The sequence below is a fragment of the Megascapheus bottae genome, chromosome 7, assembly GCF_031878675.1.
Source record: "Megascapheus bottae isolate mThoBot1 chromosome 7, mThoBot2.hap1, whole genome shotgun sequence".
NCBI lineage: Eukaryota > Metazoa > Chordata > Mammalia > Rodentia > Geomyidae > Megascapheus > Megascapheus bottae.
This window is the reverse complement of record NC_143515.1, coordinates 8,035,682-8,062,518: the sequence shown is the minus strand read 5'-3', so window position 1 is coordinate 8,062,518 and position 26,837 is coordinate 8,035,682. Positions and strand designations below refer to the sequence as shown.

General features: G+C 37.9%; 1 protein-coding gene and 1 non-coding gene across 2 annotated transcripts in view; both read right to left on the bottom strand.

Annotated features, from left to right (window-relative positions):
* Positions 1 to 26,837, bottom strand: part of Anapc1 (anaphase promoting complex subunit 1) — a 95,962-nt gene that overhangs the window by 23,624 nt on the left and 45,501 nt on the right. Inside the window, exons 28-40 of the mRNA XM_090336382.1 lie at positions 25,182 to 25,396; positions 16,381 to 16,499; positions 15,247 to 15,518; positions 13,725 to 13,959; positions 12,185 to 12,276; positions 10,865 to 10,999; positions 10,629 to 10,711; positions 7,812 to 7,890; positions 6,836 to 6,910; positions 2,216 to 2,292; positions 1,524 to 1,614; positions 1,379 to 1,432; positions 244 to 437 (exon numbers count right to left, since the gene is read on the bottom strand). Of these exons, the coding sequence (XP_090192508.1) occupies positions 244 to 437; positions 1,379 to 1,432; positions 1,524 to 1,614; positions 2,216 to 2,292; positions 6,836 to 6,910; positions 7,812 to 7,890; positions 10,629 to 10,711; positions 10,865 to 10,999; positions 12,185 to 12,276; positions 13,725 to 13,959; positions 15,247 to 15,518; positions 16,381 to 16,499; positions 25,182 to 25,396 (1,721 nt within the window). The remainder of the gene's footprint in view (positions 1 to 243; positions 438 to 1,378; positions 1,433 to 1,523; positions 1,615 to 2,215; positions 2,293 to 6,835; positions 6,911 to 7,811; positions 7,891 to 10,628; positions 10,712 to 10,864; positions 11,000 to 12,184; positions 12,277 to 13,724; positions 13,960 to 15,246; positions 15,519 to 16,380; positions 16,500 to 25,181; positions 25,397 to 26,837) is intronic.
* LOC150060250 (small nucleolar RNA U13) lies at positions 11,754 to 11,858 on the bottom strand. Its single transcript, XR_016536324.1, has one exon. It is a non-coding gene; the product is annotated as a small nucleolar RNA U13 (small nucleolar RNA).

Below are 26,837 nucleotides of genomic sequence, written 5' to 3'. Positions count from 1 at the left end.
TCAGGTCTTTGTGTGTGGCTAACTTTAAGTCCTGCTATATAAAAAAAAAAAATTACTATGTGTAGTCTCTCATATCACAGATGTGGAGCATTTAATTTTAATTTGTATTTTTAAATAAGTTTGTGAAATGTCTCTATCCTCTACAGTGGTCCAGAAATCAATGTGTTTATCTGACTAAAAAAATTAAATGAACTGTTTTGAAAGAAAAAAAAAAAAAGAACAAGGATATACATATTCCTTTACCTTCCTCCTCCCAAAAACAGAAGTCCAAGGGCCATGTGGTGGGCTAAGTGAAAACCATAGTTCATTTCACCACCTGTTTTCATGTGTAAGAAACGACAAAGCTGCAAAACTTTTAGGTTCCCAGAGCCTGCCATTACCATGGAGAGAGCCAGCAGTACCACACTCAAGCATGTTTCCAGGTTGTAAGGCCCTGTCTAGTAACACAAAAAGATAGCATTAGTGTAACTACCATCACATTTCCTCATTACTACAACTAAAATGGCCATATGTAGAAGCCTATAAATATTTGATTCTAAAAAATAAAGACGTAAAATCAAATCTTCCTGATTAAGAAACGAGTTCAATATAGAAATTCAAACTAGTATCAAAAAATAATAAAGTAAAATTAGTAACATTTTAGAATTGTACCACATAAGAACTGGCAGTTAACATACAGCTATCTTTTTCTCTGATTTTTTCCTTTTTCCCACATGAAATTCAGATATTACTATAAAAAGTAATCTCAACTTTTCAATGTTATATTACAGCAATCTTCATGCACAAGAAAACTTTTGTAGGCATTTTGTTAGCTCCAGTTTGCAAGAATGGTACTGTCTTTCCATAATCAGAGCAGTAATGACTCAAGATCAACTAAACCTGCATTAATAGTAATCCTTCCCTTTTTTTTTGGTCAGTCATGGGGCTGGAACTCTTGGATCTGGGAGCTGTCCCTGAGCTCTTCAGCTCAAGGATACCATCCTACCCCTTAAGATACAGTGCCACTTACAGTTTTCTAATGTTTACAGATAGGAGTCTCACAGTCTTTAGTACCCCAGGCTGGCTTTGAACTGTGATCCTCAGATCTCAGTCTCCTGAGTAGCTAGGATTATAGGCTGAGCCACCATGCCCAGCTTGAATCCTAATTCTTAAAGAAAAATTCCCAACATTCAGTACTAAATCAACAACATGAAGTCATTGAATGATATAAACTTTGTCATATATTCTTTTCACAAGAGTTAGATACCTGTAACTATATCCTCGCCAAATTATTATCCCAGAACAAAAATACAGAAATGAGTCAATACTGCAAATCTACCATCTAGCTTATTCTTCAAGTTTGCATTTACCCCCAAAGAGAAATATAAAAAAGACTTACTACAGAAGCATTTGGTGCAGACAAATAAGTCATAAAATCTTTTGCAAATTTATGCTGAAAAGAAAAATTTTAGAATTAAAAGAAGAATCTCAACATGATGATTAAAAAAAGAAAACAGAGCAGAGTAAACCAAGACAGTTCTTACCAAACAGTTAAATGCTGACAAGTTTTCTGAGCCAGCAAATCGAAAACCCAGAGATAAACAGGCTCCAGCAATTATGTAGACATGTGCTTGGCTGAAAACAAGAGTATGAATAAGTTAAAAATGTCATTGTTTTTCTTTAAAATTCATTATAATCAGAGCTAGATGTATGGATCAAGTGGTAATGTGTCAGCCAATGAGTGAAGGCTCATTGAGTTTGAGTCCTGGTCTCCAACAACAAAAAATTCATTATCATCTAATACCTTGGAATGGAAATAACGAATATTCATGCTAATTAGCTATTATCTTTCTGGAAATCCCCAAGTATGTCTTCAACCACTAAGTAGATTTCTGTGTATTTTTTAGCAGAAGCACCACAAGACTATTACTGATAAAGTCCACTTCCTGCTTTACAATGCTAAACACCATTTTTTAAAACTCTTGCCCACTTTCTAAATGTAAACTATGAATGGGAATGCACAAGATAAATACAAGTTAATACTGTTTGTCAGAACAAGAGATTTACACTGCTATAAAATAAACAAGTCAACCTTATGGACGTTTGAAAAACAATGGGCAGAAAGGCAGAAACGTGGGGAATTTGGAGTCAATGACAATAGCACGCCTGTGTTTTTTTTAGTTTATTTATACAATAGAAGGTAGGATAGGTAATTTTTATTATATATATTACTTACGACAAAGTTTCCAAATTCAAGTCCTCTGAACAAGGCAATTCAATTTCACTCAGGGAAATACTATTTTCCCTTATAATCTGTCAAGACAAAAATCAAGAACACTTGAGTATGAATGTCCTAATTTATAAATACATAATCTGAACAATAACATCTTCTTGTTAGCACTATATTTACATAAAAAACTTTAACAACCCATTTCCTCTCTTTCAAGCCTTAGGTTTTAATAATACTAAAAATGATCAAGTTTCAAATCTAATATGGGGTAAATAAGAAAAAAGGCTGGAGTTGTACTTCAATTGTATAACATTTGCCTCAAATTCTCAAAACCTTGAGTTTGACCCCTGAAATTGGCAGGAGAGGTGAGAGTACAGGAAAAGACTGAATAAATACAAATAAGAGGACTAAGAAGACTAATATTTCACATTTATCAAGTAAAATATAAAGATGGGAATTATAGACCTGGAGCAGGTGAGAGGAAGAAGTAGGAAAAGAAAACAAAAACCCATTAGAGAAGATTAATCAGAGGAAGATTTGTCCAACTTTTTGGCTGGTTAAATGGAAATGGGATTAATTCAGGACTTTTCTGGCCAGATTAGACTTGAACTGTGAACTTCCAGGTCACACCTTCCTGAGTACCTCGTTAGAATAACAGGCATGAGTCTCCAACATCTATTTGAGACAAATACTTTTTTTTTTTTTTTTGCCAATCCTGGGGCTTGAACTCATGGCCAGGGCACTGAATACATTTTGCTCAAGACTAGTGCCCTGCCACTTGAGACACAGTACCACTTCCCACTTTTTCTGTAGATGTGGTATCAAGGAATCGAACCCAGAGTTTCATGCACACTAGGCAAGAACTCTACCACTAGTCTATGCTCCCACTGAGAAAAATACTTCTTGATGGGACATATGTAGCATTAAACCTGACCTACAAAGATATAGTTAGTCTCAAGGCTAATTACTCTAGCTAAACTAAGTTGTGAATATACTAATCTGTAATTCAAGTTTAGAAAGACATTTCTTTCATTACAGAGAGTCGACAATAATTTATCAAATGTGTACGCAGGAAACTTAGCTTTAACAACAAAAGGCTATTTTTAATACATGAATACAAATATACACATTAAATCTTTTTCTGATACTTTTAAGATTGCTAAGAGAGGAACATTTTAGAATGCCTTCTCTAAGAATCCAATAAATAGCCAGCATTTTTATGTGCTGAATATAGACAAATGCTAAACTTACAATACCTTTTCTCTTTGATATCGCAACAAGATAAACAATTGCACTGATTGAATAAGGGCTTTTTTACTCTTCTTTCCTTTCTTTCTAGACTTTACTCGAATGTTATTTGTTCAGACATGGACTGTCATTCTGAAGAATATATGTGTGTGTGTGTATGTGTGTGTGTAACCTGATTATAACATTCATATATATATATATATATATATATTATATATATATATATATATATATACATGGTAATGTTTACATGCAGGTATCACCACATCTTGCACCAATGAATTTGTTTATATTTCACTACTCTATTTGATTTAATATGCTTTTATGTATTTAAAACAAACCATGGTATAGATGATATAAATAAAATCACAGGTTAAAGTATTATCTTAGGTAAATGCTAAAAATACTAGAAAAAAAATACTAAAATCAGCCTGTTATCAATGGCTCACATCTGGAATCCTAGCTACTCAGGAATCTAAGATCTGAGGATCATAGTTCTAAACCAGACCAGGCAAGAAAGTCCATGAGATGCTTATCTCTAATTAATCACTAAAAAACGCACAAGGGGAGATGTGTGGGTCAAGGGCTAAAGTGCTAGTCTTGAGCAAAAAAAACTTAAAAGACAGCCAGGCGGGCCAGTGGCTCACACCTAGCTACTCAGCTAACTTCTAGGAGGCTGAAATCTGAGGATCAAAGTTCAAAGCCAGCCCCGCAGAAAAGATTCGTATCTCCAATTAACCTCTAGAAAACAGGAAGTGAGACTACCACCCTACCCTTGAGTTGAAGAGCTCAGGGACAATGCCTAGGCCGAGTTCAAGCCCTATGACCCACCAAAAAAAAAAAAAAAAAAAGCAAAAACTTAAAGACTTAAAGACAGTGCCAGGCCCTGAGTTCAAATCCCAGGCCCCAAACAAAAAATAAAATAAAAATAAAAATAACATAACACTTTTTAAGCTATTTATAGAACTTGAAACTATCTCAGCTACTTGTTAAATAGAGAAAAAGATCAGGGTTCAAAGTCAACACAGGCACAAAATTTCAAGAGACTCTACCTTAGCAAATGCCTCAATGAAATGGCAAGCCTGTCACCTCCAGTAATGCAGGGAATTGTAACCTAGGCTGACCCAGGTAGAAAGCAAATCCCATTTGTAAAATCACCAATACAAAACAGAATAGCAAGGCTCAAGGTTCTGAGTTCCATACACACTACCACTAAAAAATAAATAAAACAAATGAAAACTTTTAGAAGACTTTAATGTTTAAAAACCTTTATTTCTAGAGAAAGCATCAAGCCAGAATGGTGAAATACTCATAATATTAAAATGAAACTTTCTTCTCTCCAAGAGAGATAGCTTGGCCAGGAGCGTGGCCTATTGGCAGAATGCTTGCCTAGCATACACAAAAGCCTTGCATTTGATTCTGCGCATACACAGAAAAAGCTGGAAGTAGAACTGTGGATAAAGTGGCTTTGAGAAAGCCTAATGACAGTGCTCAGGCCCAGAGTTCAAGCCCCAAGACTGGTGGGAGGGAGAAAAAAAGAGAGAGAGAACTCAATGATTAATTTCTTTCACAAGAGAAAATAATCTTTAAAATCATGGAAAATCCTACTAAAAAAATCAAAATTTTATGCTATTAAAAATATAAAATTAAGTAGGAGAGACACTGGAACTCATAGGCACAGGCAAAAGATTCCTGAACAGAGTCCCAGGGTCACGTCACAACAGATTGGAGAGAGACTCGATAAATGGGACTACCTAACAATAAAGTTTCTGTACAGATAAAAACATAGTTGCAAAAGTAGAGAGACAGCCAACCAACTGGGAAGAGATATTCACCAATAATATATCTGACAAATGCTTAATATCCAGTATCTACAGGGAACTCAAGAAACTAATCCCCCCCAAACTCAATAAACCATTTACTAAATGGGCAAGGGAACTAAAGAGAGACTTATCAGAAGAAGAGATTAAAATGGCAGAAAAACATATGAGAAAATGTTCATCATCCATGATCATAAAGGAAATGCAAATAAAAACAACCCTAAGATACCACCTTACCCCAACAAGAATGGCCAAGATTTTGAACTCAGACAATGACAGTTGCTGGCGGGGTTGTGGAGAAAAAGGAACCCTACTACACTGCTGGTGGGAATGCAGACTAGTTCATCCACTCTGGAAAGCAGTGTGGAGTTTCTTAAAGAACTGAAAATAGACCTTCCCTATGATCCTGGCATACCACTTCTGGGCATCTATCCTGAACAGCATGATCCAGGATATTACAAGGACACCTGCTCAGCTATGTTCATCTCTGCACTATTCACAATAGCAGGCGATGGAAGCAATCCAGATGCCCTACTGCAGATGAATGGATACAGAAAATGTGGTATATATGGGGCCGGGAGTTTGGCCTAGTGGTTAAAGTGCTTGCCTAGCATGCATGAAGACCCGGGTTCGATTCCTCGGTACCACATACATAGAAAAAAGCCAGAAGTGGTGCTGAGGCTCAAGTGGTAGAGCTCTAGCCTTGAGAAAGTCCAAGGACAGTGCTCAGGCCCTGAGCTCAAGCCCAGGACTGGCAAAAAAAAAAAAAAAAAAGAAAAGAAAATGTGGTATATATACACAATGGAATTCTACATAGCCAACAGACAAGATAAAATAATGGCATTCGCAGGGAAATGGATGAACCTAGAGCGAATCATGTTGAGTGAGACAAGTCAAGACCTAAGGATCAAAAGTCGCATGGTATCCTTAATATGTGGCTATTAAATCCAAAGAGTACAAGAGCGAGGACTCAATAACTGCATACCTAAAGCTATGGACATGGTAATGGAAATATAAACATAACTATATAGACATAAAAACCTATGCCTCTATAGACATAATGTTTTATTTCTTAAATTAATATGTTTCTATGACATACAAACCCTTAGCCTAATTGTGATTAAGTTCTAAATACTAAGTCCCAGTGATTGTAAATAGAGATTCCCTCCTTGAACACTTGTATGTTAAACTTGTCATTTAAAATATGATATAAAAAATCAACCTTAATAAATTCTTAAAAAATAATATACATATAAAAAATATATATATATAATTGGGGGCCAGCAATGTGGCATAGTGGTAGAGTGCTTGCCTAGCATGCATGAAGACCAGGACTCAGGACTCGTTAAAACAACAACAACAAAAAAACACCAATGGCTTATTCCTATAACCCTAGCTAACTCAGGTGGCTGAGATCAAGATGATGGCAATCCAAGACCAACCCAGGCAGAAAGATTCAGGGTATTCCATTCTCTAAATAAGAGCAGGGCTGGAGAGAGAAGGGGGGGGGAGGGAGGGAGGGAGAGAGAGAGAGAATGTGTATGTAATCTGTACTTACTTGAGGAACATTGCTGTCAACCCATTTGGAATTTGGTAAAATATCATCCCACAGAATCAAGCATCGAGCAAGAGTCTGAAAAATTACAAATGAAATTGATTAGAGCAGGCAAAGTACACAGATTTTGTAGTACTAAGATTATTTAATAATTAGGTTCCAGCTGATGACAATTTAGAAAAATATAGTATATACTACTATATAAGTATATAGTATCTAATTAAGCTACTCATTAAAATATAGATTAAATACTAAAAAAAAAAAAAAAAGCCTAAAACTAAAACTAAAAGCTGGGTACGGTGGCTCATGCCTATAATCCTAGTTACTCAGGAGGCTGAGATCTAAGGATTGTGGTTCAAAGCTAGCCTGGGCACTAAAGTCTATTAGACCCTTATCTCCAACTGACCACTAGAAAACCAGAAACGGGGCTGGGGCTGTGGCTCAAGGGGTAGAGTGGTAGCCTTGAGCTGAAGATCTCAGGGACAACACCCAGCCCAGAGTTTAAGCCCCCAGACCCACCAAAAAACAAACACAACCATAAAACTGAGTTGGTCATCATTAGAGTACTAAAGTTTTTCATTTGTTCATTTTTTAAAAAACCACAAAGGCAAAAATCATACAAGTTCCAACGTTGTAAGTTTAAGTACTAAAAAAAGGATAAAAAACTTAAGGTAACTGTCAAATTGTTAGTCTTTATTATCCTTATCAGCACTAAGTGTAATTCTTTAAATGTAAAATCAAGCAGTTAATAAAGTTCTAGTTCTGCTTTTTAGGAAGTTTTGCATAATAATCTGAGTAGCTGAAATGTCATTCTAAATATTACACATAAACACATGATCACCTTTCCTGAAATTCCTAAAGTTGAATTTGTTCAATTTCAAGAGAACATTACTCAGTCACATGGAAAAGTAAAAGGCTCTTATATATACAAGTTAAGTTTGACAAGTTATCAGAAATGAAAAACAATAAAGCACCATACCCTAAGCAAAAGAAATTCTGGTTTCACAAAGTCCAGCAAGTACATGGTATCAGGAGCGCGGAGCCAATCTGCAATGGATCTGTTGGAAAGGCCAGTGGTGTTAGTGCTTCAAGTTCCACTGAAGACAACTAGATCAATTGTTTTGCTCCAAGAAATACTTCTAACATAGGGCCGGGAGTTTAGCCTAGCAGTAGATTGCTTGCCTAGCATGCATGAAGACCCGGGTTCAATTCTTCAGTACCAGATACATAGAAAAAAGCCAGAAATAGTGCTGTGGCTCAAATAGTAGAGCCTTGAGAAATGCCTTGAGAAAGCCCATGAACAGTGCCCAGGCCCTGAGTTCAAGCCCCAGGACTGCCAAAAAATAAAAAAATAAAAGAAATACTTCTAACATATACATTCGTTAGTTTTGTGATCAGTTATGGGGCTTGAACACAGGGCCTGTGTCCTGTCCCTGGAGTGTCTTTGTGCTCAAGGATAGCATTCTACCACTTGAGCCACAGTGCCACTTTTTTTTTTTAACATATACACTCCTATAATGATAGATGAACACATATTCATTTTACTTTGATATTTCTGTACAGTTACTTTTTCTAAAACGAATAACTGAGAATACTAATGTTTTTTAAAAAGTACAAAAGCTCCTGCTTTAAAAACAAAAAAGGCACATCAAAATAGAAAGTCATTATGTTAAAATAAGTCTTAAGAAAAGAAAGTTTTTAATTAAAACTTATCAAAATATGGTATAGCTTCTACACAATTTATTTCTCTATGCAAAGACAGTAACAAATGCCAAAAATTTACTTTCAAATGTTAAGATTGGGGCCCGGGAGTTTGGCCTAGCGGTTAAAGTGCTTGACTAGCATGCACAAAGACCCGGGTTCGATTCCTCGGTATCCCACATACACAACCAAGCCGGAAGTGGCAGAGACGAGACACAACCAAACCGGAAAAGTGGCAGAGACGAGACTGCGACGGCGACAGAGAGCGAAAGAAGCGAGCTGAGCTGAAGTGAACAGAGCCCAACCGAGTGGTGGCCGGAGCGAGCGGGCCGGAGCGAGCAGGACCAGAGCGTGCGGGAGCGAGCGGGGCCAGAGCCAGCGAGGCCGGAGCCAGCGGGGCCAGAGCGAGAAGGGGCCGGAGCGAGCAGAGCCAGGAGCAAGCAAGAGCTGGCCGGGCCGGAGCGAGCGGGGCCAGAGCAAGCCAGGGCCGAAGCGAGCGGGGCCAGGAGCGTGCGGGAGCGACCCGGGCCGGAGCGAGCGGGGCCAGAGCAAGCCAGGAGCAGGGCCGGGCCGGAGTGAGCGGGGCCAAGAGCAAGCTGGAGCGAGCCGGGCAGAAGCAAGCTGGGCCAGAGCGAGCGGGCCGGAGCGAGCGGGGCCTGAGCTAGAAAGGGGGCCTAGCCGGGCCGGAGCGAGAGCGAGCGGGGGCCGGAGCGAGCGGGGCCAGAAAGAGAAAGGGGCCAAAAAAAAAAAAAAAATGTTAAGATTACGAGAGACTGGAAAGGTAGGTTTAGTCATTAGAAAAGGTTTTCAACTAAGGAGATACCATTTTTATTAGTGGAAACTACTTTCGTTTTACCAAAAATCCTCACAAAGAAAAGCAAAATGAATGGAAAGAAACAGGCACTGTTGGGATGGCAGTGACATCAATTACAAACCACATGAAAAGAAAGCAGCAATTACATCCTTGAGTTCTGCATTCTTTTGAAATTACTTAGAAGGAAAAAAAATACTGTATGTTTAATATACCTGTAGTTTTTTTTTCTTTTGATTTTTTTTTCTTGTGCCAGTCTTGGGCATGAAGAGCCTTATGAAGTGTCCCTAAGCTTTGTTTTGCTTAAGTTCCACTTCAGGTTCTTGGTGGTAAAGGGTCTCACAGAATTTCCTGCGTGGGCTGGCTCTGAACTACAATCTTCAGATCAGCGTCTGAGTAACTAGGATTCCAGATATGAGCCACTGGCACCCAGCTATATACAGTCTTTTATTCTGTCATTATTCATTCAATAAACAATAAAGTATGATAGGCCAGGAATTCAGCCTAGTGGTAGAATGTTTGCCTAGCATGCATGAAGACCTGGGTTCAATTCCTTAGTACCACATACTAGAAAAAAAAGGCAGAAGTGGTGCTGTGGCTCAAGTGGTAGAGTTTTAGCCTTGAGAAAGCCCAAGGACAGTGCTCAGGCCCTGAGCTCAAGGCCCAGGACTGTTAATAAATAAATAAATAGATAAATAAAGTGTGATAGACATTTACATGATATTACTTATTAAAGGTAATCTAACAACGATTTAAAGTACAAGGAAGGATAGGCATAGATTTTATACAAATATTCTGCCATGTTATATAACAGAAATAAGGATTCCTGGAGTTTGGTGAGACAACTGTACATTGTCAAATAGTATTAATATAGCCAAATGGGGCCGGGAGTTTGACCTAGCAGTAGAGTGCTTGCCTAGCATGCATGAAGACCTGGGTTCGATTCCTCTGTACCACACAGAAAAAAGCTGGTAGTGGTGCTGTGGCTCAAGTGGTAAAGCTCTAGCCTTGAGAAAGTCCAAGGACAGTGCTCAGGCCCTGAGTTCAAGGCCCAGCCAGGACTGGCAAAAAAAAAAAAAATGTGTATACACACACACACACACACACACACACACAAATGTATAAATCCTAGATAAATGTTTTCTTTCTAGATAAGATCAGCAGAACTGATTTAGAAGAATGGACATCAGGCTGCTCCAGCAAAGGAAAGATAAACACAAATAATGCCAGGTCAGAAATCATGTCACAGAGTCATGGCAAGAGGCAAGTTTAGGGTGCAAATACCTGTTATTGGTTTTTAAGTAGATCATAGCCAAAGCTAGAGTCGCACCTGGACAAGTAACATCCACATTTATGGTATCTCCTTCCTATTCAAAGAAAAAGTGTTTATGTAAGAGTTCTGAAATATTATAAAAATTACTGAACACCAGCTTATGCTTGCTTACAAGGAGCATATTTACAAATGTTAAATTAACTTTTTAGCTTCTGGTATTTCCTTTGTTACCCGGATTTGAACTTACTTTGATTTGATAACTTGGAGACTTGTGTTTCTCTCTGTGCATTCCAATTTGAAAGCGCCTGTGACCTCCAACCATGTACTGATACAGCTGCTCAGGCACATTGAGGTCAGACATACCTATCAAATTACTACCATGCTGGAAAACAAAGTAATAGATATGTAAAGAAATCTTGTAAAAGAAATCTGTAACACACATTTACGATTAAAAAAAAAATGAACTAACTTCAAAGCAGGATATTTTCTTTTTCTGAATTCAGTTTTTGGATTTTCGTTTACTTTGCTTACATTCCAAATAAACATTTATTCACAAATTAATATTCACATTATTAGTGACAATCTCATAACATTATTTATGAAGTTTAAGATCTTTCACTTCATAAAATACATGAAAGCTTCAAATCATACAAACTTACAGTAAAGGTTTCAGTAATTGTAAACTAATCTATGAACTCCTGAATACTTCCATGACTGCCTGCGGCCTATGAATCTTTCCATCAACAATAATTATAAAGATAACAGATGCTTACTTAATGACCGGTACTTATCTGGTGTATTTAATATTGATTACTTAATTCAACAGCCCTACCCAATAGCTACTAGCAAGAATCCTATTTTAAAGATTAGGAATGACAGGTGCAAGAGTTCAAGGTTCAAGGTTACCAAGCTATTAAATGCCAGGCAGTTTTGATGAGCAGTCCATGGGGCTCTTTAACTCTAAGTATAGAGACAATAATGTAATCAGGAGTACATTCAGGTCCCAGTCCTTAGTATGATGCTTTTCCATTATACCACATGGCTCATAACACTATACTGGAGGTTCTTCGAGGAATCTATATTCCAAGTTAAATAATTATTTTAAAAATGATTTTGCCAGCGTCTCTTTTTTTTCATGTCAGATGGGTAATACGCCCATGTCATAACAAGGTTTAGAGGGAGGCACATGTCACCCAAGTGCATGAGAACCCAATCCTCATGCTCATGAACCAGAAAGGAATCTTGCCAATTTGTGTGTCTCTTTAACAGTTAAAGAAGAGACAACTTGAGGGCTCCCAAAGCAAATGCTACTATAGCAACTTCCTAAGGTTAACAGTGAACAAAGGTGTGGGTTTATTTCTAGCAACCACTGCAGATGCTTTCACCACTTTGTTTCTGTTGGGAGGGGCTGTCACTTTCACATCTTACTTCTCTCCATTCGTAAACTCAATACTTTGAAAAAATACTGAGCAACAACTTTAGTGATAGCAGGACAGAATGACATTTTGAGTTACATATCAACACAGATACCCTAAATGAAGCAGAAGAAGGCACAGACTTGGCTTACCCCCAAGCAAACCATGCCCAGGGCCAGGCCAGCAGCTAAGGAGTATGACTCTCTGTCAGTGCAGTACTCCATTTCAGGACCAGGAGGCCGCCCTGTAACAAGAGAGCAACTCATGTCAAAGCAGCCTCTTAAGATCCTAACTTACAGGGCTGGGAGTGTGGCCTAGTGCAGAGTGCTTGCCTAGCAGGCATGAAGTCCTGGGTTTGATTCATCAGTAATACATACACAGAAAAAGCCAGAAGTAGTGCTGTGGCTCAAGTGGTAGAGCCCTAGCCTTGAGAAAATCCAGGGACAGTGCTCAGGCCCTGAGCCCAAGCCCAGTATTGGCAAAAAAAAAAAAAAAAAAAAAAGGATCCTAACTTGTAAACATTTTTACAAAGCTACCTTTCAGGCTGTGTAAGAGATATGCACCCAATATGACTACACTCATTATTAGTATTTATTCCAAATAATGTCTAAATCATGAACTCTTATATACTGGATACAAAAGGCTAGATACTTTTGAATGTTTTCCAGCTGAGCTACTTATGGTATTACATGACTTGGTAGCAGGAATGTTCCAATTTTGTCCATTTCTTTCATCATAAAAAAAGATTCTGGGTCCTGGAATCAGGGATGTAAAGCAGAATACCACAGCAGGTGACCTGCAGATCTATAGCCTGGAAGCAGAGCCAACTAGGTCAGTTTTGTGGTTGGTTGTTCAGTATTACTATGGCAAGTGCTAACTGATAAAATTATATACTTTCACTTCCTATCAGGCACAATCTAATATTAAATAAAAGACAGAAACAAAAATTTATAATTTGTAAGGAACTTTGGATATAAAATAGTATAATTGTTTGATCTTATTAGTTTTTGTTAATATTACTGTTTCAGACTCATAAACTCTGTCTTTGCTATTTGTGTACAGTTGGCCCTCTGTATCTGCAGGTTCTGCATCTAGGATTCAATCAACTACGGGTGAAACACTGCACCCGTACTTTACATATAGAGACCTTTTTTTTGTCATTCCCTAAACAATACTGTATAACAACTAATTGCATTGCATTTAGTTTTATCACTAGAGATGATTTAAAATACACATACAGGAGGAAAAAGGAGAGGTTGTAGAAATCAATCATTTTCAAGTGCTACTGTCCAACAGAATAAACACAAAAACTAACACAAAAACAATTTTTAAGTTCAGGCTATTGCTAGACATGGCAAAGTAAAGGTGCAGCAGGATAAAATGTATGGGGCTCAGAAATAGGCTTACCAATTAAATATCCAAGCTTACAACTTCAAGTATTACTATTATAATACATAATATAAGTATCTAGCTTACTTATGGGTTTAAGTAATACAAGATATTACTTGAAGTTTTGGGGGAGAGGAGGAAGTTCACCATTTTTATTAATTAGAAGAACATTCTGTGCTCATAATCTTCTGCCGTCATGCTATAATTTTATAGCATTTTACCTCATTTTTATAATTTCATATTGTTTTGTGTTCATGTAGAATGGGAAATGTATGCCTATAGGACTGAGCACTAATTCCTTACCTATTTCAGCCAACAGGACTTCTGCAGTGTGTCTGTGAGCTGTACCCTGATACACAAGGCCAATGCCAACCACAGCAGCCACCTGAACATTGTGAGGCACATCAAGCTCTGTGGACGTTGGGGGTAAGAGAGCAGGAATGTGAATGCTAAGAAGACGAGTGACTGACATATCCATTGTGCCTAGTTTTGCAGCAGAAACACCAAGCAGCAGTCCAATGCTGGTCATTTCATGGCCCTATAATGGAAAATAGGATAAAACTTCAGAAAAACTCCCAAAACAAATGCATGCAGTTAAATAAAATAATACCTGCTACTTTCAGCTAAATACTTTCATGAGACAGGCACTGAGAGCATAATAGCAATCTAAACACATATGGTCCTTGCTCTCATTAGTGCTCTAGTAGGAAAAATACACAAATCTATTATTTAAAAATCAGTATGAAAGCTGGGCACCAATGGCTCATAACTTTGATCCTAGCTACTCAGGAGGCTATGTTTCTAGAGACCACAGTTCAAAACCAGGCCTGGCAAGAAAGTCTTATCTCCAACCAATCACAGAAAAGAAAAATAAAAAGGGTGTATGGCACTGTGGTTCCAATGGTGAAGTACTAACATTGAGATAAAAGGGGCTCAAGGAGAAGGCCAGAATTCAAGCTCCAGGACCAAAAGAAAAAAAAAAAAACCAAGTATGATAAATTAGGGGGTTGACTTATAAGGAAAGAAATCTCTAAAGATTAGATTAAGCTGGATACAGTTGCCTCAAGCCTGTACTCCTATCTACTCAGGAGGCTAAGATATAAGGATCGCAGTCCAAAGTCAATCCAGCAGAAAAGGGCCTATGAGACTATCTTAAGATGAGTCTCAAAAACTGAAAATGGCTGGGCCAAGAGTGTGGCTTAGTGGTAGAGTGCTTGCCTAGCATGCACGAAATCCTGGTACCAAATAAACAGAAAAAGCCAGAAAGTGGTGCTGAGGTTCAAGTGGTAGCACGCTAGCCTTGAGAAAGCCCGAGGACAGTTCCTAGGCCTTGAGTTCAAGCCCCAAGATTGGCAAAAAAAGAAAAAAGTGAGAAATTGGAAATGGTGCTGTGGCTCAAAGTGGTAGAACGTTAGCCCTGAGCAAAAGAGCTCAGGGACAGTGCTCAGGTCCTGTGTTCAAGCCCACAAATGACCAAAAAAAAAAAAAAAGATTACATAAAGGATGAGTACACACCAGCCAAGAATAGTAGGAAGAAAACATTCAAGCCTAGAAGATAGCAGGCAATAGCAGAATGGTGAACAGCAAGGCTGAGAGAGTAAGATCACACAGTCTCCCAGAAGTACAGTAAGAACATTAGAAGAGAGCTATATAATTCTGACCAGGGTGATACACATTAATTTATACTTTAGAAAGATTACTCTGCCTGCTAGGAGATGAATGGATTTAGAGCCACAAAATAACAAAAGGACAAGAGAGCAATTAGGAGCTAATGCAACAGCCAGGTGAGGCATCGTTTCAAGGAAGTGGAATCACCAGTTCTCACCTTGGTTAAGTAGTCATGGATATTAAGAGTAGCCAGCTTGGTAAGGTGCCCATTTAGACCCAAAGCCATGAGAAAACCAGCATACTCATTAGCTAACTCAGCATGCTTGGGCTTATTGTAAACAATCCAAGCTGAGTCGATCTGGGAGGCAGGGGCTATCTTCAGGCCAGCAGCCACGCCATTATGGAAGCTGGCCCAGCTTGTCATGTTGGGAGGCACATCGATGTTCCCACTATTAAGATCAACTGTTGTGTTTCGAGGAGGAGCTCGACCTATCCAACCAAAGGAAAGTTAACACTGAGAGAAAGAGAATTCACACAATCAATACTGTTAAACTGAGCTTTTTGAAAATGTGACTACTTTCACTTTAATCAAAACCCTTAACATTGTAATATATAAAATAACATTAAGTGTATATGAGTACTTAAAACTTTTCAAATGTTAATCAAACCTAATACAAGATAGGAAACCTAATTATTTAGAACAGTTCATTCTGTGTTTTGCTAAAATGCCAACAGTTGAAAAGGTAAGTAAAATGAACATCTATACCCCATATGCTCCAGCAGGATTCAGCAACTATTTCAATTTTGTAAAATTGCTTTACCTCTGAGAGAAAGGCTTAACTGAAAGCAACTCTACTGGCTTTCTTGAGATGTGGACTTATAATAGTTATCAAATGGAAGATGGTTATGTGTTCTCCTTTCAGCTACCACCTTATTTCCTGAATGCTATTTATAAATTTGAGTGGGATTCTGCATTTCTTAATTTACACAATTTAAAACATTCTGCAGTTATGTTTCTCCATATTATAAACTACAGTATATACTCCTGAATAATTATATCCATTTGTTGTACAGGTTCCATAAAACCACAGCTAGCATCTCATCCTCCCAAGTAGCTGGAATTATAAAAAAACGCTGCCTTGCTAGATTCAAAGAAGCAATTTCTTTGATTTTTAATTAAAAGAGTTCAGGAAGTGGCACTGAGGCTCAAGGGGTAGGCCGGTAGCCTTCAGCTAAAGAGCTCAGGGATAATGCCCAGGCCCAGAGTCCAAGTCTCACGACCAAAAAAAAAAAAAAAAAGAATGCAAAAGAACCCACTTTCCTTTCTCATTGAGAGAAGAATTTAACATACCAGTTAGATTCAATTTTGGAATAGGCAATGGTTCTGTTGGAACTGGATGATAGGCAAACAAGGTAAACATTCCTCGTCCTACTGGAAGGGCCATAGTTCGCTGACACAACTGAAGCAATCTACGATTAAAATACATATAAAAAAATGTTAAAGGAAAGCATAATTGGCATGTAAGCATAATTGGCATATGATCCATAGGCATTTCAAAAATAGACGTAATAAGGCCAGGAGTTTGGCCTAGTAGTAGAATGCTTGCCTAGCATGCACAAAGACCCAGGTTAGATTCCTCAGTACCATATACATAGAAAAAGTTGGAAATGGTGCTGTGGCTCAAGTGGTAGAGTGCTGGCCTTGAGAAAGCCCAAGGACAGTGCTCAAGCTGAGTTCAATCCCCAGAACTGGCAAAAAGAAAGAAAGAAAGAAAGAGAGAGAGAGAGAGAGAGAGAGAGAGAGAGAGAGAGAGAGGGGGGGGGGGGGGGGGAGGGGAGGGGAGGGAAGAAAAGATAATGTATGTGATGAAACCACCTCAAAGTGAATATGGATATGGATGAACCACCCAAATATGACAGTTCTTATTTCAATATGCTTGCTCCTATTAGGAATTTTGAAAAGAAGGACTGACACATTTCCTTTGTTTTGTGTTGCTTTGAATTAAACCCAGCTGACCTAAAAACAAATCAACTCTTCCTATGTATTTTAAAACAATATGTACTCTGATTGCTGTTAACCTTCTCAAAGTAAAATATGGAGCCTTTTGAGTTTCATTCTTATGTAATTTTCAGTCTGCCTTCAACTCATGTAGGAGCTTCCTCCCATCCTTTATGTCAACACTCCCTCACCTCTGTGCTTGCACAGAGGCTTAGTAGATTTCTGTTTCCTCTAGAAGAAATAGAGAATTCATTTCACTTACATAATAGCTAGGATTTATTTACTGAACTAATACCACTACTAATATCGGGTTATGTTTAAGATTAAACTTGCTTGTGACTTGAATTTCTTTCTTTGAATTTCTAGGGGCTACTAAAGCAAGATAAAAACTAACAAAAAATTTGGAAGTAGACATTTATACTAAGAAACACTTAAAAGTTTCATTTGAAAAACAGGGGGGTGGGGCCATCAGTTGGGCTAGCTGAGAGCTAGCTGTGCAGTGGCACACAGTCTTTGGGAATGGGCTGAGACACCTGTAAAAGCTGCAAACTCCGACCCAGTCAGCAACCAAACTAATTTGGCTGAGAACCGCATGTATACACAGATTCCCAGAACCACCAGCCCCAAACCAAGTAAAGACCGCCACCTACTGACCACAGATCGAACCTACAACAGTCTCAACTCTAATGTGTCGGAAATTGCCATGACAAAACACAAAATATATAAATAACCAAGGTCCCACACAAAGCCCAAAAGGAGACAAGAGGGAAGGGATGAGATAAATATCACTACCCAAAGAAATGACACACGAAACATGACTCTGTTCAAGGAGATGATTGCGGACATGACAAAAGAGATCAAAACAAAATTCCAAAAACAATTCCAGGAACATAAGCAGAAAAATCACCAAGGAGCTCCTCAGTCTCAAAAGAAAAATAGAAAAAAATTATACTTCCCTAATACCCTCAGAGCAGACATGATCACAATGCAAACAAAAATGGAAGCACTAAGCAACAGATTGACTGAGATGGAGAATAGGACATCAGGAACGGAAGGTAAAACACAAGAGCTGGAACAGAATCATCACTCTGAAGAAATCAGTCAGAATTCACCAACAAGAACTCCAGGACCTGGCAAACACAGCCAAGAAATCTAACCTTCGTATAATAGGAATCCAAGGAGAGAAGTTTCAAAATAAGGGAATGAAACCCTTATTCACCAAGATCATAGCAGAGAACTTCCCCAACCTCAAAAGGGAAAATACATTATTGAAGGTTTCAGAACTCCAAGCAGGCAAGATCCTAGAAGGAGCTTGTTGAGACACATCATAGTAAAAACACTAGAACTGAATACTAAGGAGCTGATGTTAAACGCCACAAAAACAAAGAAAGAGCTATACTGCAATGGAAAAAAATTAGAATAACTGCAGACCTCTCCATGCAAACCCTAAATGCAAGAAAAGCTTGGAAAAACATCATTCATGCCCTGAAAACCAACAACTACCAACCCTGACTGATATATCCAGCAAAACTAGCATTTACATTTGAGGAAGAAACAAGAATATTTCATTCCAAAGAGAAGCTCTATGAACTAAACCAACATTACAAAAAATATTAATCAAGAACAAATTGCAGAACAGCAAGAACTCCCATCAAGAAGCTATCACCCATAAATCACTAAACACAAAGGGGGAAAAAAGAGAGAGAAAGAAACTCAGAAGTAAAAATAAATAATGACAATGGACACTAACCACTTCTCCATAATGTCCCTAAATGCGAACGGGCTGAACAACCCAATCAAAAGACACAGGACAGCAGACTGGATTAAGAAACAAAACCCATTAATATGTTGCCTCCAAGAGACCCACCTCACTGCCAAGGACAGAAACAAACTCCAAGTAAAAGGATGGGAAAGAATTTTCCACTCCAACGTACCATATAAAAAAGCAAGAGTAGCAATTTTAATCTCTGACAAAATTAACTTCTCAGTAAAATCAGTACATAAAGATAAAGATGCCCACTACATATTAGTAAAGGGTACAATTCATAACCAGAATATTACACTTACAAACATTTACTCCCCCAACACGGGAGCACCTAAATTCGTCAAGCAAACTGTCTGAGAATTACAGAACAAGATAGACTAAACACAGTCATAGTGGGAGACTTCAATACGCCACTCTCACCAGATGACAGGTCAACTCAACAAAAGATAAGCCAAGACACCACTGACTTAAATGACACCGTAGCCCAGCTGGGCTTAACAGATATATTCAGAGTCTTCCATCCAACGGCGAAACTTTACACATTTTTCTCAGAAGCACATGGAACATACTTCAAAATAGATCATATAATAGTTCATACAGAAAATTTAAGCAGATACAAGAGGATGATAAAATCCTATGCATTCTATCTGATCACAGTAGAATCAGACTAGTTCTAAACAACACAGTAAAAAGTAAAAAACATTCAAATACTCGGAAGCTGAACAACACTTCTGAGTAACTCGGGTTACAGAACAAATCAAAGAAGAAATTCAAAACTTTCTTGAATGTAATGACAATCAAGATACATCACAAAGGAACTTATGGGACACAGCAAAGGCCTAAGGTGCAAATTTATCACACTAGGAGCCCCATATTGAAAAGACAGAAGAAGAGCATGTAAATAACCTAAAAAAGAAATGGAAACACCTAGAGGAACAAGAAAAAGTTAATTCTGGGGCCGGAGTTTGGCGTAGTGGTAGAGTGCTTGCCTAGCATGCACGAAGACCGGGGTTTGATTCCTCAGTCACATACATAGAAAAAAGCTAGAAGTGGTGCTGAGGCTCAAGTGGTAGAGTTCTAGCTTTGAGAAAATCCAAAGACAGTGCTCAGGCCCTGAGCTCAAGCCCAGGACTGGCAAAACAAAGAAAAAAGAAAAAGTTAATTCTAAAACAACTAGAAGGAAAGAAATAACAAAAATAACATCAGAAATATCAGAAATTGAAATAAGATCTACTATACATAAAATTAATAAATCAAAAAGTTGGTTCTTTGAAAGAGTCAACAAAATTGACTGACCCCTAGCAAGATTAATCAAAAAAAAAGGAGAGGGGAGACTCATAAACAAGATTAGAGACTCTACAGGAACAATCATGACCGATATCCAAGAAATTCAATCCATTGTAAATAAGTACTACCAGGGTCTACATTCAAAGAAACAGGAAAATCTAGTAGAAGTGGATGATTTCCTAAATAAATGTAGGCTACCCACATTGAACCATGAAGAGGTAAACGAACTGAACAAACCAATCATACAATGAAATTGCAGAAGCAATCAGGGAAATGTCAACCAAGAACAGCCCAGGTCCAGACGGTTTCACTGCGGAATTCTACAAGACTTTTAAAGATGAAGTAACACCTACACTCTTGAAACTCTTCCGAGAAATAGAAGCAGAAGGAGCAATACCAAACTCATTTTATGAAGCTAATATTACACATCCCCAAACCAGGGAAAGACCCAACAAAAAAAGAGAACTCAGGGCTGGGAGTTTGGCCTAGTGGTAGAGTGCTTGCCTAGCATGCACGAAGACCCGGGTTCGATTCCTCGGTACCCCACATACATAGCAAAAAGCCAGAAGTGGTGCTGAGGCTCAAGTGGTAGAGTGCTAGCCTTGAGAAAGTCCAAAGACAAGTGTTCAAGTATGAGCTCAAGCCCAGGACTGGCAAAAAAAAAAAAAAAAAGAAGAACTCAGACCTATCTCTCTAATGAACACAGATGCAAAACTCCTCAATAAAATACTAGCCAACAGATTCCAGAAACAAATTTAAAAAATTATACACTATGATCAAGTATGCTTCATCCCATAGATGCAAAGCTAGTTTAACATTCGCAAATCAATTAATGTAATACATCATATTAATAGAGCTAAGGATAAGGATAAGAATCATATGATAATTTCTCTGGACGCAGAGAAGGCATTTGACAAAATACAACATCCATTCATGTTGAAAGCACTAGAAAAAGCAGGAATAAGAGGTACATTCCTTAAAATAATTAAAGCTGTATATGACAAACATGCAGCCAGCATTATACTAAATGGAGAAAGACTGGAACCATTCACCTTAAAATCAGGAACTAGACAGGGATGCCCACTCTCTCCATTTCTCTTCAATATAGTGCTGGAACCCTTAGCCAGAGCAACAAGGCAAGAGAAGGACATCAAATGGATCCACACAGAGAAAGAAGAAATTAAACTATCCCTATTCACAGATGACATTATCCTCTACTTGAGTGTCCCAACAAGCTCCACTCCTAAACTCCTAGAATTAATAAACTACTTTAGCAAAGTGGCAGGATACAAAATTAACCTTCAGAAGTAGCCTTCTTGTACACCAACAATACACAAACAGAAGGCCAAATCAAGAAAATGATCCCATTCGCAATGGCCCCAAAAGAATAAAATACTTAGGAATTAACTTAACCAAAGATGTAAAGGAATTATTTAATGAAAACTATAAAAGCCTAACAAAAGAAATTAAAGAGGACACTAGGAAATGAAAAGACATCCCATGCTCGTGGGTAGGGGGAACCAACATAGTCAAAATGGCTATACTGCCAAAATTGATATACAAATTCAATGCAATCTCCATCAAAATCCCAAAAACATTCTTTACTGAAATAGAAGATACAATCCAAAGGTTCATATGGAACAAGAAAAGACCTAGAATAGCCAAAACAATTCTAGGCAAAAAGAGCAATGCAGGTGGTATTACAATACCAGACTTCAAACTCTACTATAGAGCCATAATAACAAAAACAGCAAGGTACTGGCATAAAAATAGACCAGAAGATCAGTGGAACAGTATAGAAGACCCAGAAATAGAACAACATACCTATAGGCAACTTGTATTTGACAAAGGAGCCAAAGATATACAGTGAAACAAACAGCCTATTCAATTATTGGTGCCGGCAAAACTGGGCAGCCACATTCACAAAACTAAAAATTGACCCTAGCCTTTCGCCATGCACAAGCATTAACTCAAAATGGATCAAAGACCTCAATGTAAGACCGGAAACCTTGAAACTGCTACATGACAAAGTTGGAGAGACACTGGAACTCATAGGCACGGGCAAAAACTTCCTGAACAGAATCCCAGGGTCACAGCAAATTGGAGAGAGACTTGATAAATGGGACTACCTAAAAATCAAAAGTTTCTGCACAGATAAAAGCATAGCTACTAAAGTAGAAAGACAGCCAACCAACTGGGAAAGGATATTTACCAATAATATACATCAGACAAATGATAACAGGGAACTCAAGAAACTAATCACCCCCCCACACCCAACAAACCAATCACTAAATGGGCAAGGGAACTAAAGAGTCTTATCAAAGGAAGAGGTTAAAATGGCAGAAAAGCATATGAGGAAATGCATTTATCATCCACAGTCACAAAGGAAATGCAAATACAAACAACCCTAAGATACCACCTTACCCCAATAAGAATGGCCAGATTTTGAACTCAGACTATGACAAATGCTGGCGGGGTTGTGGAGAAAAAGAAACCCTATTGCACTGCTGGTGGGATTGTAAGGAAGTTCAGCCACTCTGGAAAGCAGTGTGGAGGTTTCTTTAAGAACTGAAAATAGACCTTCCCTACAATCTTGCCATACCACTCCTGGGCACCTATCCTGAACATCATAACCCAGGATATGATAAGGACACCTGCTCAGCTATGTTTATCTCTGCACTATTCACAATAGCCAAGCGATGGAACAATCCAGATGCCCTACTGCAGATGAATGGATACAAAAAATGTGGGTCGGGAGTTTGGCCTAGTGGTAGAGTGCTTGCCTAGCATGCACGACGACCCAAGTTCGATTCCTCAGTACCACACACATAGATTAAAAGCCGGAAGTGGTGCTGAGACTCAAGTGGTAGAGCTCTAGCCTTGAGAAAGTCCAAGGACAGTGCTCAGGCCCTGAGCTCAAGCCCAGAACTGGCAAAAAAAAAAAAAAAAAGTGGCATATATATACAATGGAATTCTACACAGCCAACAGACAAGATAAAATAATGGCATTTGCAGGGAAATGGATGAATCTAGAGCAAATCATGTTGAGTGAGACAAGACCAAAGAACAAAAAGTGCATGTATCCTTAATATGTGGCTATTAGATCCAAACAACACAAGAGCGAGGACTCAATATTTGCATACCCAATGCTATGGACACGGTATTGGAAATATAAACACAACTACATAGACATAAAAATTTGTGATTCTATAGACATGTTTTATTACATAAATTAATATGTATATATGACATACAACATACAAACCCTTAGCCGAATTATGTTCTAAAATTTAAGTGCTAGTGATTACATATATATAGATTCCCTTCTTGAATACTTGTTTGTTAAATACATCAGTTGAAATATGATGTAAAAATCAAGGTTAATAAATTCTTTAATCAAAAAAAGAAAAAGAAAAACAGTAGGGAGGAAATAACACATCAGAAAGAACTCACATTTTATTTTCAGACAAAGCTATTCATTAAAACATACTTCTTCCTAATTACACACACATCACCACTACCACCATCACCACCACTTTCTAGCTCACTAGAAAAGAACATTTTGTTATTGTAATCAATTTGGGTTCAGAGAAATTCAGTATTCCACAGAATATTTTGGTAGAGTTCTTATACCTTATCCAATTCAATCTTGCCGAAATCACAAAATTAACATCGTAGTGACAATACTGTATCCCCTGAATCTAAAATGGCACTGGTAAGCTGTATCATGATTTTATGAGATTAAAAAATAAAAAATTAAACTGACTAAAAGATACATTTTAATTTCAGAGACAGTCAAAACAAAGTGTGTATCAATGTATTCCATTCCTAATAATGACTAAATACACTGACCTTCACTAAGTCCAAAGCAGTATTCTATGCTGTATAAAAAGAACTCACTTGGTACAGAGAGCAACCCCAGGTATAAATGCCATAATCATGAATATTCTTAAAGGTGAATCAGATGAAACAGCAATTAGTTAAACAATTTATCTACACTCACCCAGAAGATAATGGTCAATCCTGGCTCTGGAGCCCATTCTCGTAACTATTACAATCTAGTCTGAACTTCTTTATCCATCCACATTTTTATTTACAGATGACTAAACTCTAGGTATATATAATAGAGAAATCCTCTAATCCCCAATGACCTGTGGTTAAGTTGTGGTGGTACCTCCCCATGAAACAGTAGTGCAAGATAAAAGAGAATTGTGCCAGAGCAAGGACAGATGATAGAAATATGGCAGAAAACAGAGTAAGAGAATTTAAAACTAAAAGTTGAAGCTCCCAATCCAGCAGCCCTAAAGTGTCCACAGGTATATGGTATTGACTATAAATTATCAAGTGGCTAGAGAAAGAGAATTTCCTACAAAGTTTAGGATAAAATAAAAGCAACTACTATGAGTTTAAATGCTTAATTAAAAGCCAGACACGGTGGCTCATGCCTGTAATCCTAGCTACACTGGAGGCTGAGATCTGAGGATCAAGGTTCTAAGCCAGCCCAGGCACAAAAGGACCTGAGACTCTTATCTCCAATTAACCTCCAGAAAACAGGAAATGGGGCTTGGCTCAAGGGCAGGGTGGTAGCCTTGAGCTGAAGAGCTCAGGGACAAATCATAAGCCCCATGACCTACCCCCCCCCTAAAAAAAAAAGCTTAATTAAGACAGAGACAATGAATCCAAGATTTCTTTTGCTTGTAAGTTCTTAAGGTAATTACCAGCAAAATGGTTTCAGCCTTTTCTATCATACAAAGTTGTATTTCAAAGAGGGTATAATTATATCACTAAAAAGCCAAACACACTTAAAAACTATACTAGGGTTACTGACAGAGAATAAAAATTTTAAATGTGGGCTAGGAATATGTCTAAGTGACAGAGTGCTTGCATGGCATGCATGAAACCCTGGGCTTGACCCTTGGTACCACACCAACAAAAATTTAAAAATTCAATTAAAAGTAATGCATCGATCCTTTTAACTTCAAAGCAATTCTGTTTGTGTTCTTAGGGTTTAAAATGCTAAGAACCTAAAGGCAAACAAATAAAAATCAATCTCCAATGTAAGAAAAACCTGAGAGGACTGGACAGCAAATGACTTCTTCACCTGTTTTCTTTCTCTTCAATAAACTCATGGTCGCTGAGTTCTGGGTACTGAACCACATTGACACGGACAGGGTGTGCACTTTGAAGCAACCTTCGTACATCCTGCACCCGTAAGTCCTCACTCCAGATTAATGACATAACCTCGTGATTCAAGTCATTCATGCCATCATCTTCCTCCTCAGCCTCCGTTCCTGAAGAAACATCTGATGATAGCACCTAAGTAACAGACATCATCACAACAGAAACGTTAAAACTTTTGACATGAACTTACTTAATCCAAGGACAACATACCAACCACAACTCCACCATTACACAACAAGTGTGAGCTCCAGAACAGGACCAGTGGAGCTGAAGGTGTACAAATCCAAAGGTGCCCTACAAAGCTGGGGTACTGATGTGCTGCCCAAGGGCCTACTGCCTTGGCCTCCTAAGTGGGACTTCGTACTGAGCTCCTACAAATCTTTTATAAAGATATTTCCCTATCTGGAAATATCTGTTAGTGAATGGAGGGAAAAAGGTTAAATCTCCACTAGGGAAACACTGTAAATAAATCGTACAAAATCTGCCGCCTAATCATTTCAGAGAGCAAATAACTCTTCTAAGTAGAAGGGGAGTCCCAATCACATCAGGAAAGAAATGATACTGATGTTAATTAATGGAAGCAGGAAGGAAAAAAACATCAAGGTTGAATGGAGCCAGGGAATGCATTCTTCCTTTAGTTGAGAATGTTTTGTTACTGGGTCTTTTTCTTTTCTTAAGTGAAGTTTCTTAGAAAAGTATTGAAAATTAAAAATTTCTTAGAGATTGAGGAGGTTAATTCTGTGATTGCCATCCTGTCCTTATACTCTGTATGATTTAACATGAGGCTTTCCAGTCCAAATAATTTCAATGTGCACTGAATGGAAACTCTTCATATTTTCTCAAGAAGAGTTTTGTATCCCTTTGCTAATAAAAGATTTCCAACATTTAATGTGGAAATATTAAGATGGTTGGTATTCTCATATAAACATTTTTTTCTTAAAAATACTTTAGTTTACCCAATGCTATGGACATGGTATTAGAAATATAAACACAACTACATAGACAAACAAACTTATGACTCTATAAACATAATGTTTTATTAAATAGATTATTATGTATCTATGACATACAAACCCTCAGCCTAATTTTGATTATGTTCTAAAATCTAAGTGCCAGTGATTGTATATAGAGATTTCCTTCTTGAATACTTGTTTGTTAAACACGTCATTTGAAATATGATGTAAAAGTCAATGTTAATAAATTCTTTAATTTAAAAAAATGCTGTCCTCATATTTAAAGAAATTACCAGCAATCCAACAAAAGGTCCTAGTCCTTACTAACTTGCTGCAGATTGATCGCTTTCTACCAGCACTTGAGTTCCCCACACTTTTCTCCTATGCTTCTTAGGGGAAAGCTTCCATTAAAGCTTGAGAAGTTTGCTCTCAAAAAAAAAAAAAAAATATTTTAGTTTCCATGGAATCTCTCATTTTAAAAACAACTACAGTCATGTACATTACTATGCTTCCAGCAATGGCATATGAATATATAATTGATGATGGTCCCAGAACATAATATCTATGCTTACTGACACTCTAGCAGAAAGAACCATAATATTCAAACAACAAAAACTAATCAC